At 34.6% G+C, this 17461-nt stretch overlaps 1 protein-coding gene across 1 annotated transcript; it reads right to left on the bottom strand.

The window, feature by feature from the left end:
• Positions 1-938: 938 nt before the first annotated feature.
• On the bottom strand, positions 939-1766 carry LOC132282160 (LEAF RUST 10 DISEASE-RESISTANCE LOCUS RECEPTOR-LIKE PROTEIN KINASE-like 2.4). Its single transcript, XM_059783782.1, has one exon. It carries the CDS (start codon positions 1764-1766, stop codon positions 939-941), a length of 828 nt encoding a protein of 275 aa, XP_059639765.1.
• Positions 1767-17461: the final 15695 nt, after the last annotated feature.

Raw genomic sequence — 17461 nt, 5'->3', positions numbered from 1 at the left:
TATTTATTTATTTGTTATTATTATTATTTAACCCAAGCTCAAATAAGGTTTAAAACTTTCAACTTGGGTTGTGCTTGGGTTAAAGGTCCGGTTACATTGATCAATGATTGATACTTTTATACATTAAATTAGGTTTAGATTGACTCCTCAAATTACCAACTTGTCCAAGTTATACACTGTTCAATAACACCCTCTTATTGTTTCTCTTAAGAGAACTATGCCTAGTTTTAGATTTAAGCATAGGTTATTTTATTTTATATTTTAGATTTTGACTTTTAACAATTTTACATATAAAATAAATATATCTTACAATTTTATTTTTATGGTATAATAATTTAGCATCCTTTTGTTCCGCCTACCTAGCTAATTATAGTACTCCCCACCTGTCGTCCCAACAACTATATTATTAAATTCTGTTATCTAGATTGGTTGGCAATTTATGTTTTGTTTTGACCGAGTAAAAGATCTCCATCCGTTACATAATCAGACGGTTATTATCCAAATCACATTTTTGACCTCTTGTGAATCCAAAACAAAGTAACAAACCTCCATGCGTTTGGCGTGTACACTACGTAAAGCTAGAACACAATGTGGGACCTGCTTTTTGACTCGGATTGTATTGGGTTAAAACTGGGCCAGCGTCCTAACATCCAAAAACCACCTGGGTTAGCCCAATAAAAACAAACCCATTTCTACATGAAGATGTGCTGGGACTGACCCAGTAATAAAATGGGCATTTAAATTAGCCTGGGTTCAAATATGGGCTAGAGTAGAAAACGAAGCTCATCCCAGCCCACTATGGATCTGGCGCACAGATCCAAATTCGATCACACTCATAGAATATTTTCTTTTTGGAAACTCAATTACAGTACTCGTTGTTTAATGTGTCACGCTTGAACTTTAGTTTAATAAATTCTCTTGCCCAGTTATATTTCCTTTCAAAGGAAAAGAGGTGAGTACATACCTGGTGCAGTCGGAGAAGCACCCGGGGAACCACCTCCACCATCCAGTGCAGCATTGCACGTCTTGGATCCGGAGGACTGATTCGGGCAAAAGCAAGAAAACTGATTCAAAACAAGGTCATATCCGCATCGTCCATTTGAGCTTCTGCATTCGCTGCATGTTGTATCATCAACCTTCCATTTCACCTCAAACCCGTCCCTAATGACTTGATTTAAACGCGTCAAATTCACAACATCCCTAATAAATCTGCTTGGAATGGGCACAACAACGCTAGCATGACATGGCCCGGGGCCTTGAGCTCCAACCGTAACATAACCATTCGTGTTAGCAACCCCATCAATGGGACAAGTGAATTGTCCCGGAATAGGAACATCAGAAGGTGGACAACCATACAAAAATGTAACATTTTCATAACCTGAAGCATACTCAAATAGTGTGGAATCAAGGGTTGTATTCACAAATTTATCTACACAAGTATCATCCATGAAGTCATCTCTCGTGATTTCGAGAACTTTAGCATTTTGTTTGATACCCAAAATGTGGTATTTCACATTCATAATCACTATATTAGGCTTACCATCATCACATTCTATCTCTAGTCCAGGATAGCCACAATTTGCAGGTTGATCACTTACCCGAAAAGGGTAATCCACCGGAGTGAGCATGCCACAGTTGAAAAGACTACCACAACTTGTATACCATTGATAAGTATCATCATTTGAAGATAGAGGAATATTGAATAAAATTAGGAATATGCAGAAGAGAAGTGGAGAAGGTGGGAATGAGAAAATAAGGGACTTCATGTTTGGCAAAGAGGAAAGCTAAGTTAGAAAATTCAGGAGAAAGTGAAGGAATTTAGATATAGATGCCTCATTCCAATGCAGGATGTTTCAAAGACACAGATTTGAAAGCAATAGATTGTGACATTAGTTGACCGGTGATTCCATTTTTCACAGCATAGGGGTATCTCATAAAGGACATGGTGCTTATACGGACCAATTTGTATGCAAAAATCCATATCAACTGATGTAGAAAATGACACTTCTAATATCATTTGATGATAGCATTTAATTTCTTTAGAAATTTGAGTTTGAAACATTGGACCATGTTATTAATTTTATTTTTCTTTCGGTTGCTTAAATATCCCATCGAACCCACGTGATCGATCAGATAGAATTAGAACCAGGAGGGGTATTCAGATTGATGGAGCTCTCAATATTAATTACAGAGTGCTTGTCAATGGTTCAATATTCAAACAATTTTTTTTTTCAGGAAGGAAAAAAACTGCATTGCGAGTGTAAATGAATATGTTACTATCACTGCTTTTAAAATCAATAAAACTTTGTTTGAACTTTTAAGTTACAAAGACAATCCTCCTACTATGTTCCACCATGTTATTCATACATCTAACAACTAGCTACTTGAGAAAACCGCCAAACGCTTCACCGAGTTTCTACCTAATTATGTTAATTTGACAGTAATCATAAATTTCAATGTATAGTTGAAAAAATGTTCTGATGAATTGTTCCAAAAAGTTTTTGAAACCTTTTGTTGTGATGTATCACACTGAACAAACAATTTTTGAATTATTTTCTTGTTAGACTTGTCATAACATAACTGAAAGAGCTTAATAAAATGGTTATTACTTGTTTGGGAGCAAAGTATTAATTTAGTTCAGTTCTCTGAAAAATGGCAAAAAAACTCCTTATTGGGGGAAAGGATATACTCTTTTTACTTTGAAAGGATAAGAGATATCACTGGACCACAGATTAAAACGAGCGTTTCGCTACATATTATGAGAGATGCACTAATATATATATATATATATATATATATATATATATATGTCAGCCCCTAAGATGCTCTTGTATGTGGCACTTCCATCTGCATTACTGCAATTGAAAACATTGATTTACAATTGACAAAGCCCAAAAACATTGAATTATTCTCACATTCCATCTTTTATGTGATGTATAAAAAAATTCTGCACCTGGTAATAATATTTTTCTTCTCCTCCAATTCTTGATCTGAGGTACAAAGGTTTCGGGATAAAAGCTGAACTACTAAGTTTCTTCCGGTATGCTATGCAGGCCTTCACAAGCTCCTGCACAATTTGATCAAGGATTTGAGAGTTCTATTTTATATATATATATATACACGCACGCACATCACCAGCTACATAAATGAAATGAAAGTCATCCAAATGCTACTTGAACAAAAAATGCAGTGGAATGTCATATAGGAGTATAATATAATCTTATGTTCTCTGTTTTTTTTTTTTTTAAATCTTATGTTGTCTACTTTTTAGCACACTGTTATCAGTATGTGGGCCACCAAGATAATGAGATGGGCCTAACCCATACGATTTATTATTTTTTAGTAATAAAGAGTCCATAAATGTAATTTCGCCCGGCCCAAAGACAGAAGAAGAAAGTTTCTTTCGAAAAAAAATATATAATCCGCTATCAGAAATAAGTTAAAAAACAATTCCGCTGCCGGGACTCGAACCCGGAGCTCTCGTAAGAGAGCTGAGAGACCATTTCAACATTTTAAGTTGGCTACAGCGGATTTTTGTTAGGTTTACCATATTTTATTATTTATGTAGTAATAAAACAATGTACGAGTATTTAGAATGAGGCCACCACTCATCTCTCTCTTCAAGAGTTTGGGCCCTTAATTAGGGCATCCTGGCCCACCACACAGAAGAAGCCCATCCTCCTACTTGGGCTTCCTTCATTCTTTAAGGTAATATTAAGGGAAATTACCACAAGTCTTACCCTTTATTATTATTATTTAAAGACAACTATTCTATTTATATACCTTTACTACATTAGTTATACTCTCACTAACTTAAATATAAAATAAAATTTTCATATTTCATAGTATTTTGAAGTCCAGAGGCTTTATTAATGTTTTGGAGTTTAATCAAATTTATTTATTTAAAAATGTTTTAGAGGCCAAGTTGTTAAATTCAGTCAAAATTTTAATATAAACTAGTCTTGCAAGTAGGGTTCAAACCATACCAATAACCTATTTTGCATATTGTTGAACTGATGTGAGTCATGTTTTCAGTTTAGATATGCTAAAACTAGAAAAGCAAGTATTCCCAATTCAGAAAGTCAAAGTAAAACTTTGTTTTCAATTTGAAAATATGAAATAAATTGAAGACAAGTTTGTCGATCTAGATTTTTATATATACAAATTTAGGGGTAAATTAAACTCACCTTCCTTAAGGTTTGGGCAAATCTCACCCACATGGAGTGATTTGAGGTTATTACTCTAACCTCCTCTAAGGCAGTTAGTGGGTTAATAGACATTAAATATAAGGGTGAAAAGTCAGTTATGCCCTATAATTTTTAGTGAAAATTTGCTTTTCTATCCAATATATATATATATACACACACACTTGGGTTCTGTCCTGCTATGCATGCTCCACATACGAATTTTTCTATAAGCTATATTACACATAGTAGTATAATATAATCTTAAGTTGTCTTCTTTTTTTTTTTTAAATCTTATGTTGTCCACTTTTTAGCACACTGTTATCAGTATGTGGGCCACCAAGATAATGAAATGGGCCTAACCCATACGATTTATTATTATTTAGTAATAAAGAGTCCATAAATGTAATTTCGCCCGGCCCAAAGACAGAAGAAGAAAGTTTCTTTGGAAAAAAATATATATAATCCGCTTTCAGAAATAAGTTAAAAAACAATTCCGCAGCCGGGACTCGAACCCAGAGCTCTAGTAAGAGAGCTGAGAGACCATTTCAACATTTTAAGTTGGCTACAGCGGATACTTGCTGTCATTTATCATATTTTATTACTTATATAGTAATAAAACAATGTCCGAGTATTACCACTCATCTCTCTCTCTGTTCAAGAGTTTGAGCCCTTAATTAAGTCATCCAGGCCCACCACACGGAAGAAGCCCATCCTCCTACTTTGGATACTCATCTTACTTTCAGGAATTGTCAATGGGAAATAGTATTGAACATAAATTTAATTATACAATTTCATAAGCAATTTTTTTTTGAATGGGTTAAAAGGGGGGCTAATACTACTATTAAAAAAAAAAAAAAAAATTAGGCTGAACATGCTATACTAAAATTTTTTTTTGGGGGGGGGGGGGAACTCAAGCCCACCCAAACCCCCCTCTGTGTCCGCCACTGCTACTTGGGCTTCCTTCATTCTTTAAGGTAATATTTAGGGGTGCACACGACTTCGGTCGAAACCGTATAGTATGGAACCGAATCGTAGAATTGGTTCGGTTTCAGTTCGGTTCCATAAGAACTATTAACTGTTTGATTTGTTTCCTTTTTGCAGTGTTGTAAGTTGTAACACTGAAATGTTCCCCGAATTTAACACTGAAATATTGTAAGTTGTAACTTGTAACTCAATAGTGTTTCATAACTTCCATTACTTAACATAATACAATATCAAAAATTTAAATATAAATAAATACAAATACAGAAAATAAAACTGATACTTAACTACTTAAGTCTGATAGTTTTAATTGTATAATATTACATCCCATACTGAAATCTGATACTTAACTACTTAAGTCTGATAGTTTTAATTGTATAATATTACATCCCATACTGAAATCTGAATAACCTTTCAAAATAAAAAAACTGATAGTTTGAAATTCTAAATACTAAATTAATAAAATAAAATACTGAATTACAACACCACCATATGCTACACACAAAAATATAATAACTATTGCATACTGAATTCAGATTTTTGCCTGCAATAAAATCTGGTATGCTACACACAAAAATCTGATAGTTTGAAATTTTCAGATGAGACTTGAGAGGAGGCAACTATCAAACTATCAAAATGTCAAAATTCAAATTTTTGCCCGCAATAAAATCTGAGATGAGAGTGAGGATGAATGAGTGATGAGAAATCTGAGATGGGAGTGACAGATCGATCAAGGACTTACCGAGTAATCTAAGATCGGAGATGATTAATGACAAAATCTGAGATGGCGAGGGCGATGAGGACTGAATTGACGAGAAAGCTTCAGATGAGACTTGAGAGGAAGCGACTCAGGCGAGGGCGATGATGACTGAGGAGATGAGAGGAGGCGACTCAAGCGAAGGCGATGAGAGCCTGAGAGGTCAGACTTCAGAGGAGGCGAGGGTTAGCTTAGGGTTCGTTACTTCGTCTGTTTAGATGAGAGATTGAAAGGAGGCGAGTACTGACTGACTGAGAGAGTGAGAGATTTAGGGCAAAATATTTTTTTACGTGTCTATTATCTAAGGTCCAGCGACTCAAGCCTTATCTTTACTTATTTTTCAATATAAAATTAAATATATAATGCATATTATATATATATATATATATATATATATATATATACTATTATTAAATGTGCAAAGTTTTTCAGTATTTCAGTATTTATTTATTAATTAATATAAATTCTATAAAACTCAAAATTACCTAATAAAATTAAAATTAATTCAAACTAACAAAATATAAAAAAAATTTAATTCAAATTATAAAGTTCCACAATGGTTTTAAGTAAAAAAGATTACATGAAAGTCTCTTATAAAACTACAGAGCTAAAGAAATAATAATCACACCTTCTCGGTTTTTTAACTAAGATCAAGTATAGTACTAAATTTTTTTGGGTCGGCCTTTTGGCTAACCTTTCTTGATCTTTTGGCTAAAATAAAATGTAGTACTACTTTCTCGGCCTTTATGCAAAGAGTTTCAGTATCTATTTATTAATTGATATAAATTTTATAAAACTCAAAATAACCTAATAAAATTCAAATAAACAAAATATAAAACAGTTTAATTCACAATAAAGAGCTCTCATTAATTATTATATCCCACGATATAAATTCTATAGAACTCAAAATTACCTAATAAAATTAAAATTAATTCAAATTAACAAAATAAGTATTTATTTATTAATTGATATGAATTTTATAAAACTCAAAATTACCTAATAAATTAAAATTAATTCATTCTATAAAACTCAAAATTACCTAATAAAATTAAATTTAATTCAAATTAACAAAACATAAGAAAAGTTTAATTCAAATTACAAAGTCCCACATTGATTTTAAGTAAAAAGGATTACATGAAAGCCTCTTATAAAACTATAAAGCTAAAGAAATAATAATCACACCTTTTCGACATTTCGACTAAAATCAAGTGTAGTACTAAATTTTTTTTGGTCGGCCTTTTGGCTAACCTTTCTTGGTCTTTTGGCTAAAATCAAGTGTAGTACTATTTTCTTGGCCTTTGTGCAAAGAGTTTCAGTATTTATTTATTAATTGATGTAAATTTTATAAAACTCAAAATTACCTAATAAAATTCAAATTAATTCAAATAAACAAAATATAAAAGAGTTTAATTCACAATAAAGAGCTTTCATTAATTATTATATGCCACGATATAAATTCCATAAAACTCAAAATTACCAAATAAAATTAAAATTAATTCAAATTAACAAAATAAGTATTTATTTATTAATTGATATAAATTCTATAAAACGCAAAATTACCTAATAAAATTAAAATTAATTCAAATTAACAAAATATAAAAAGAGTTTAATTCAAATTACAAAGTCTCACATTGGTTTTAAGTAAAAGGATTATATGAAAGCCTCTTATAAAACTATAGGGTTAAAGAAATAATAATCACATCTTCTCGGTCTTTTGGCTAAGATCAAGTGTAGTACTAAATTTTTTTGGATAGGCCTTTTGGCTAACATTTCTTGGTTTTTTTGGCTAAGATCAAGTGTAGTACTACTTTTCTCGGCCTTTGTGCAAAGAGTTTCAGTATTTATTTATTAATTGATATAAATTCTATAAAACTCAAAATTACCTAATAAAATTCAAATTAACAAAATATAAAAGAGTTTTATTCACAATAAAGAGCTCTCATTAATTATTATATCCCATGATATAAATTTTATAAAACTCAAAATTACCTAATAAAATTAAAATTAATTCAAATTAACAAAATATAAAAAGAGTTTAATTCAAATTACAAAGTCTCATATTGGTTTTAAGCCTCTTATAAGTGCAGTACTAAATTTTTTTTTGTCGGCCATTTGACTAACCTTTCTTGGTATTTTGGCTAAGATCAAGTATAGTACTACTTTCTCGGTCTTTGTGCAAAGAGTTTCAGTATTTATTTATTAATTGATATAAATTCTATAAAACTCAAAATTACCTAATAAAATTTAAATTAACAAAATATAAAAGGGTTTAATTCACAATAAAGAGCTCTCATTAATTATTATACCCCACGATATAAATCTTATAAAACTCAAAATTACCTAATAAAATTAAAATTAATTCAAATTAACAATATAAGTATTTATTTATTAATTCATATAAATTCTATAAAACTCAAAATTACCTAATAAAATTAATTACAAAGTCCAACATTGATTTTAAGTAAAAAGGATTATATGAAAGCCTCTTATAAAACTATAGAGTTAAAGAAATAATAATCACACTTTCTCGGCCTTTTGGCTAAGATCAAGTATAGTACTAAATTTTTTTGGATCGGCCTTTTGGCTAACCTTTCTTGGTCTTTTGACTAAGATCAAGTGTAGTACTACTTTCTCGGCCTTTGTGCAAAGAGTTTCAGTATTTATTTACTAATTGATATAAATTCTATAAAACTCAAAATTACTTAATAAAATTCAAATTAATTCAAATTAACAAAATATAAAAGATTTTAATTCCCAATAAAGAGCTCTCATTAATTATTACATCCCACGATATAAATTTTATAAAACTCAAAATTACCTAATAAAATTAAAATTAATTCAAATTAACAAAATATAAAAAGAGTTTAATTCAAATTACAAAGTCCCACATTGGTTTTAAGTCAAAAAGATTACGTGAAAGCCTCTTATAAAATTATAGTGTTAAAGAAATAATAATCACATCTTCTCGGCCTTTTGGCTAAGATCAAGTGTAGTACTAAATTTTACAGTATACTACTACTCACAGAAAATATAATAAATTCAAATTATATGACGAGGCCGCTTGATATACGCCAAAATGATGTAGTGCATGTGTGGTTCAAGAAAAGCCTTTTGGGTCAAGTTTAAATTTATAAAAACCACTACCAATACTACTACTAAAGTAGCAAGAGTGAGTAGAGATCGTCCCAAGGGATTATACGTATTGGAATGTAACTTCAACTCTAATGTATCACAAGATTGCAAAGAGAGAGATTGGTTTGATTAAACTAAGGTGCAATGAAATTAAAATGTAAGTAAAGTAAACTAGTTAGAGATAGAGATTTAAGAGCTATGAAGAGAGATCTCAGGGTGTTTGAATCACCACTAAACTCATGTAATTAATCACTTGCTTTCCATTAATGGGGAATACATTGTTGTGAACAAAATGCGACTACCGATTGCAATATTAAGTATGGACCATCTAATTTATTTATGAATTGTCGACCTAAACTAAGTAAAGCACAACCCATTAATTTTGAGCATGACCCATCTAAGTAGCAACAATTGTAGCACACATCAATCTAGAGAATCATGGAATTTGCAATATTAAGCATGGACCATCTAATTTATGTATGAATTGTCTACCTAAACTAAGTGTAGCACAACCCATCAATTTTAAGCATGACCCATCTAAATAGCAACAATTTTAGCACACATCAATATAGAGAATCATGGAATTTGCAATAATAAGCCATGGAATATCTAAGCAAGCATAGATTGTCTTCCTACCTACAAGTATGAATTAAATTGTAGAACAACCCATCAAGCATAAGTATAAACCATCAAATTAATTAACAAACCCATTCAATGAAAATCCATGCTTAGTCATCACTAGATTCTCAATCAACCACATATAGACATGCAATTAATATAGAAAAATTAGTGTAGAGATCAATTCTCAAATAATCACACATAAGACAACATGTAATCACATAGAGAATTAATAGGAAGAATTAATCCATATAAATCATGTAAGAAATAATTCCTAATTTAATCACACATAGACATGTAAATAAATTAGAGAATTAATAGGAAGAATTAAACCATAGAAATCATTGAAATATACCAAGATTCATTAAATTCACAAGGCTAAAACACTAATCACAACAATATATAAAAATCCCCAAAAATAAAAATACAAGAATTTAGATTACACAAGACTTAGGGCTCATCCAAGCCCTAAGTATAGATCTAGCCAATCATGGAGGAGGTGGATGTGGTTATGGAATCAAGCTCCAAATATGACTCCATCTTCTTCTTCCTCTTCTTCTTCTTCTTCTTTGAAGCTCTAGAGATGGAGAGAGAGAGTGGTCTAAAGATGGATCTTGAAATGTGCCTCCACTTCCCTCTTTTCTTCTAACCTTAATCTCTAACTTTGCTAGAGAGAGAAATAAAAAATACAATGTAAAAAGATAAAAAGATAAAAAGTTTCTTTACAAAATGGGTCTCTTCCCTTTATATAGAAGGTCATTTTCTTAGTCACTAAGTCAGGAATATAGCCCCAAAAATATCTAATCCCGTACTATGTGATAGGTAGACTTTTGGGCGCGCACGGAATAAGACAGCTCGCTGCCAGCAATGTTCAATCGATCAAAGAAAAAGTTGGATCGATCAAAGAAGTTAGATCGATCAGAAAAAAAGTTGGATCGATCCAACTTGGCAGTTTTTCAGCATTGGCCTCCTTTTGCTCCAAATCAGCCTCTTTTTGCTCCGGATCATCACTAAGACTTAGTTTGACTCCAAAAAGGCCTTAAGAATCCATTTTTAGCCCATTTTAACATTATTGACCTGAAATAGACAAAAACACAAATAAGTACTAAAACGGGTAAATAAGATAGATAAAGGTCCTAGAACACTCAAGCTTAAGGGGTTTAAAAGTGTACTTTTCAGCTCTCATCACACCCCCAAACTTAAATATTGCTAGTCCCTAACAATGAACTACAAAGTAACAAAATGAAATGAACAACTAAACAACTATAAATAGAAAGTAATGAAATGATAGTGCCACTTTCGTAGGGAACACGATTGCACTTAGCATATGCAATAAGCCTTTTAAACCCCTAGGTTACCCCTAGTGGACGAGTGAAGTCTCGTGAGGGTTTCCAGAAATGGTACCCACAAACATTAAGCTCATTCTTTCAAAAGGGGCACCAATATTGCAAACAAGCATTGGGAGAAAACTACCTCAAGTATGCAATTTTTCAAATATTTCCAAGCAATCTCCCAAAATTTCAATATCAAGCAAGCAAATATGGTCATCTACACATCAAGAAAATGATCATGCAAATCAAAACAACTCTAGAATTCTTTTGAGTGGACCAGTATCAAATGTGTTGATATCTAAGCCAACTAAAGAATTAATCACATCCTTACCCTCAAACTAGTATACAAATCTAGTCCCGATCATCAAGAAAAAAAGTAGACCTTTTATTAAAGCTTATTGTTCTAGGTGCGTTTATTCTTTTCACTCTATTTTTTTTTTTTTTTTTTAGGATCAAAGATGGAAGTATGGTGCAATGTGTTGATCATTAAGCTTTCTAGCGATTCATGAGGTCGAGTGTTAGGTCAATGACTCCTAAACCAGACGGCTTTAGGGCATTAGGCATTCAAATACCCCTACGGACTTACAAGCTCAAATCAACTAGGCTACAAATCAAAACAACCTCCATATAATCATTTCTCACTTCTCACCATTTAGGAAAAATCCTCACTTTTTATTACTTTTGCAACTTTTTTCTTTTTTTTCTTTTTTTTTTTTTTTTTTCAATTCAATTATTAACCTAGTGTTTGGGCCCTCCACCTTTCGGCACGAGAAATTCAGTGCTTGATGAGGCTAGAATTCCGGCTACTTAGTGAAAAGGGGTTGTTATCCACCTTTATCAAGAATGAAAACTTTCAATGCACTACTAGCTCAATTGGGATATAACCAATTCAATAATCAACAAAGCATGTACCCCACAAATGAATGCTAGTGTGCATCTGTGCTAGTGTAGAATCCTAGAGTGAATCTCAAAACAATCACAAAATCAAGATGATGTAGACCACAAGTGCAAGCAAGATACCAATTTTTCAAAAAATTTACTCCTAAATGGCATTCATAAGGCATACAAGGAGTATTGGACTCTTAAGTCAAGCAATTTTTAAATTTTAAGCAATATAGTCCTCAAAAGATCAAAATCATAGTTAGATATGGACCAATCATAGAAATATCCCTCAAATACACAAGTCATATTCAAAATTTTGAATTTAAAACTAATACTGCAAAGCATCATTCCCCCCAAACTTAAATAGCACAATGTCCTCAATGTGCAAGAGAACAAAAGAAAGAGTATACCAGTGCAACTAAGTAAGAATGATCGGGACCGAAGTATCTGAAGTGGGTGGCATGGCCCCCCCAAACTTGGGATGAATTGTGGTCCTGAAAATTGGCACTTGGATATAAACTCATCAGATAACAAAATGGGATAATCAGTGCACAGTGGGCATGCAAGTGTAAATGGGATAAACAGATAAAGAAATGAGAGAGGTACAAGGGTGGTCCTGAAAATTGGGTAACACTCTCTTACTGAATTCACTGTGATGTACCTAATGGAGTCAAACATACAGATATGAAAATATAATATATGACATCTATAACAAAAACAGATATATAAAATAGATAAAGTGCAGGTATAACAAAAATATCAAAGTCGACAGACCGGCTGTAAAAATAATCATGTACAGTGACAAAAGTAAAGTATTAAAAGGAGAGAGGGATCATGAGATAAAAAGGACTGGAAACTCAAGAGGATGAGATAGGACGGGCAGGTCTGGCTCCACAGATGTCTCTGGATAGATCTCTGAACATGGTCGCGACATCCATGCGGAATGCAGCAAAATCAGCTCTGTGGGCTGTGAGATCAGCTCAGATGGCAACAACAGTATCCTCAAGCGTTTGCAGACGTATTCCAAAGCCAGGGGTCATATCTGGAGCCTCAGGCATAGATGAATCAGAAGAAAGCTCCTGAGTCTGCTCCTGCTCATGAATGGGCGACCTGGCTAGAGAGTCCTGCTCTGCCTCGTCTGTAGGGCGCTCTAAGTCTATGTCTAAATGTTCAGCAGCTGGATCGACTGGTGCGTCGTCCGTTGCGGGATATGCTGCGGCTGCCTCTACTGGTGCCTGTGTCTCTATCTGGGCCTATGCTTGTGCCTCCTCTAGCTCTAACTCCGCTGCAGCCACTACTGCGTGGTCCTGCAGTCTGGTAATAATGGAACGGTAGCTCTTGTTCCAGTCCTTCCTGAGGAAGTGACAGGAACCTCTCTCGGGGTGCTCCCGAGGATGGATGGGGTAGCGTTAATCGATGAGAATTTGGGTAATGAGATGGCTGAAAGAAAGAAACTTAGCCCGTCCGGGCGTCTCCTTACTGATGTACTCGTCATACAGCTTCCTCATCACGCTCCAGATAAGCGCGGGAATGGACACCCAGTGCCCGGTGTAAAATGAGTAAAGGGCTGTCAGATAATCGCCCTTCCTCTAGATCTTGTGCCCGGCCATGTATATGTTCCGATAGAGAACGAAATCCGTGAACCATAGGTCGTCGGGAAGGAATGTCCGAGTGGCGAAGGTTTCGCCACTGACATGGTGACTTGTGAGAAAAACTGCCATGTCGGCATAAGAAAGCCTGAATAGCCTCGGATATGTGTCTTGAAACTCTGGAGGATATCTGTGTGGACAGCGGCAAGAGTGGGCTAAAGAGTCCACTATGATGGTGATCGGATGGCCATCGACAGAAGTGACCATCTCGGCTGTGGTACGCGGCGATGGTTGGAGGTTCTGGTAGAACAACCGTACCAGCCGCGGATAGACCGGCTCTGTGATGGGGGTAAGAATAGTGATCAGGCCACTCTGAATGATATCATGATAGGCTGATCGGGTCAGCACCGATCTAGAGAAGAAGGCCGTGTCGAACTCTGACTCATGGTCGATCGTCATGTGCGCATATTGAGGTGTAGGCCTATCTCGCCCCAGATGAGCTGGCTGAGCAGGTTAAGCTGGCTGAGGTGGTATAGGTGAATGTTCAGCTCCAGTCTGCGGTGGAGACGGTGATGGTGTGAATGCAGGATGAGCCGCAGAGGTGGATGGTATATAGTCATCCTCAGGCTCATGAGATGGTGACTGCGGTGGAGTAGCCTGTGCTGGCTCCTGTGATCGGTTGGTCAATCATACATCAACCTTCGCAATAGCACGAATCATTGTAAAATAGGGCTATTGGTCGGGTAAGTCGAACCACTGGGACTGCGCTAGTCTATGGCAACCTAAGAGTCTAGAATCGTCCTTAGAATGATAAGGGGGGTTTATAAAGAGTTTTGTTTGTTTGTCACTTAAACTTAGAACTTAGAATGCATAAAATAGTAATGTGCTAGGAAATAAAGAGATATAATACAAGTAGAGAAGCCTAAAGAAATGAATCCGCTCCATTCCTAAACACATGCTAGATTAGAGCTAAATTGGGGAAACAACATAAATATGTGACCATAGAATGCTACAACCAAAATTGCTACATTCCTTCAAGAAATTCATGAAATCAATAGCAAGTATAACCTATCAAAGATGCACATGTTTGAACTACCTAAACTAGTGTGTAGCCTTGGACATGCTTACTAAGTTAGAGATTATCAAGCCTTTAATCACATGATAGGAGCACATGAAGTCAAGAGTCAAGAATAGTCCATCAAATGAGGGTCCTAAGCTATGGAATATCAAGATTCTCATACAACATGCCAAGAAACCCATTTCACAATCTCATTTCCAATGTCACTATGGAAATGCAAGGCATACAATCATGAGAAAATATGATCTAAGACAAGATAATACATTCATCATAATCATTTATAAGAAATTAGGTTCATTACATCAAGTGTAACTCTAGATTGTGAAATAATCAGATATATACATCATTTTCCCCAAAATAAACTAAGGCTAGAACATGCTTACTAGAGAGGGTTTCATCACCTCCCTAGAAGAGGGTTTAGTTACCCATGGTGGCCCTAGATGAAGGAAAAAGCTTGCCCTTTTCCTCCATTTTCGAGCTCCCTTCCTTTTGCTCCAAGAACCCTCTTCTTGCTCATCTTTCTCTCTCCAAAAATCTGATCCAAAAGTGAGATGTGAGATTGTGTGGCTTTCCTCCCCTTATCTACCTCCAAACAAGGCTCTCTCTCTCCTCCAAAAACATCCCCAACCACTCCATAAAGAGGGAGATAAAAAATGAGGGAAATAAGGTGCAAGTGGCTGAATTCCAAAGGGCATTCTGCCCAAATTTCGAGTGCTAGAAATAGGGCCTCGAGCACTCGAAAATGGGGCAGAATGCTTCATTCTTGCCTTGCTCTGGCCGGACCTACTTCGGTAAAATGGCCATAACTTTGCGTTCCGAACTCTGAATGATGAACCGTTTGAAGATTTGGAAAGCTAATTCAGAGTTCTAAAAACTTTATGTTTTAGTGAAGATACAATTCTCAAGTCTGGTTAGTCAAAATTGAAGAGCAAGGCAGAAATTCATTGCTGCCAGGCAGTTCTGAGCACCTCTGATAAAAATATCATAACTCTCTGCTCCGAACTCCGAATGACGAACTGTTTGAATATTTGGAAAGCTGATTCAGAGCTCTAAATATGTCCTGTTATGATAGAAGTCCAATTCTTGAGTTTACAAGGTCAAAATGGCGAGCAAAGTCCAGGATCCACTGCTGCCAGAAATTCAGCCTTGTGCCTTCCTATGTTCAAAACTCCACAAAGCATCATTTTTACTTCCTTTTTGTAATTTAACCTGAAAATGTGCAAAAACATACAATTAGAGATAATCTATATAAAATACACAAATAAAGAACTTAACTAATGCAATTAAGGGTGCTTAAATATACAATATTCGGCGCTTATCACACCCCCAAACTTACATTTTGCTAGTCCCTTAGCAAAACTAAAATGAAAAACTTAATGAAAAGACAACCATGGGCATGCTACTACAAAAATATCATCCATGGTAAAATGAAATATATACATAGCTCAAATATAACTTGAAACAGACAAAAACTGGAGATGTGGTCATTGGGAAAACTACCTTGCATATATGAAACATTGATACAAAAATTGACTAAATATATTTCCACATACATGCATCGACATCAAAGTCTATATAAATAACTCAATTATCATCTCTTGAATGGAAATCAACTCTAGCTTCAGTAAAAGTGAATTGGATTCTCAACATACGGCTTTTACTTTCTTTTTCAATTCCAAAGCACAAGTTTTCAAATCATTGAATTCCCCTTTAAATGAGGTCCCTAAGGCATGATTTTACTTACAAGACAACTTTTGTTGCTTGTTGACAATTTATTGTAACTCATAAGCGAAACATAGAATGGTTGTGCAATGCTGAAGTCCCTTAAGCTTTCTAACCAACCTATGTAGCAAGCGTTAGGCCAACAGCTCCCAAACCAGATGGCTTTAGGTTGTTAAGTGTAGAGACACTCCAAAGGGCTTAATAGCTCAAGTTGGAAAGGCTACGAACTCCAGCAAACCATGCTTATTACAAGTTTTTTTTTGAATGACCGTGCAATGTTTAAGTCCTTTAAGCTTTCTAGCCAACCCTTGTAGCAAGTGTTAGGCCAACAACTCCCAAACCAGACGGCTTTAGGGTGCTAAGTGTGGAGACACTCCTAGGGCTTAATAGCTCGAGTTAGAAAGGCTACGAACGTCAACTGGTCATTTTTTTCTTTCTTTCTCAGTTTTTTTTTTTTAGACAACTTAAATCATGCCAAAGATATTCATCTATTAGGTTCATCAAATCAGATTAACTAGGCCAAGGTCAAGGTCAATTAAGTTGCATGCCTCACAGTTAAGTTTCAAATGTGCATCTGTGCATTGTGAAGCTTAAAAGAGTGTCAAATCCAGCGAGAATTTAATTGAGACATTTATACAAACTAATTTGAATCTACATGATCATTTCAACTCAAATTTTTCTTTATTTTCAAAAATTTCAATTGCTTCTATACACAAGGTATTAAACATATGTTTCATCTCCGACAAGTGTCAAGTTATACTATCATTGCTTAGCAAAAATTATGAAACAAAAAATGCATAAATGCACCCCCAAACTTGAATGACACATTGTCCTCAAGGTGTGAAGACAAGCATACCAAAATAAGAGCAAAAAAGGGGGGAAAAGAACAATAATACCAAGTGGAGTGACGACGACGTAGATGTTCAGCTATGTGAGTGCGCAAAGCGTCCCCCAAACTTGGACAGGAAGACCTGTCAAAACACAACTACTATATACAAGTAAAAGCATAGGCTTTTAAGAAAAACAGTTACATATATAGATTTTTTTAAAAATTTTAAAATTTAACTTCTTTTTTTTTTTTTTTTTTGGTTGGCATGGAGGCATGGCTCGGGTGGAGAGAGAGAAGGTTTGTGGGTGATAGGGGTGTGGGTTTGAGGGTGGTTTGATGATGGTGGTGAGATGGG

This window comes from Cornus florida, unplaced genomic scaffold (genome assembly GCF_030987335.1).
Source record: "Cornus florida cultivar Cherokee Brave unplaced genomic scaffold, ASM3098733v1 CherokeeBrave_3.0.0_Hap2_Chr11, whole genome shotgun sequence".
Lineage (NCBI taxonomy): Eukaryota > Viridiplantae > Streptophyta > Magnoliopsida > Cornales > Cornaceae > Cornus > Cornus florida.
Note: the sequence above shows the minus strand (reverse complement) of the source record. Positions and strands in the feature narration are given on the sequence as shown.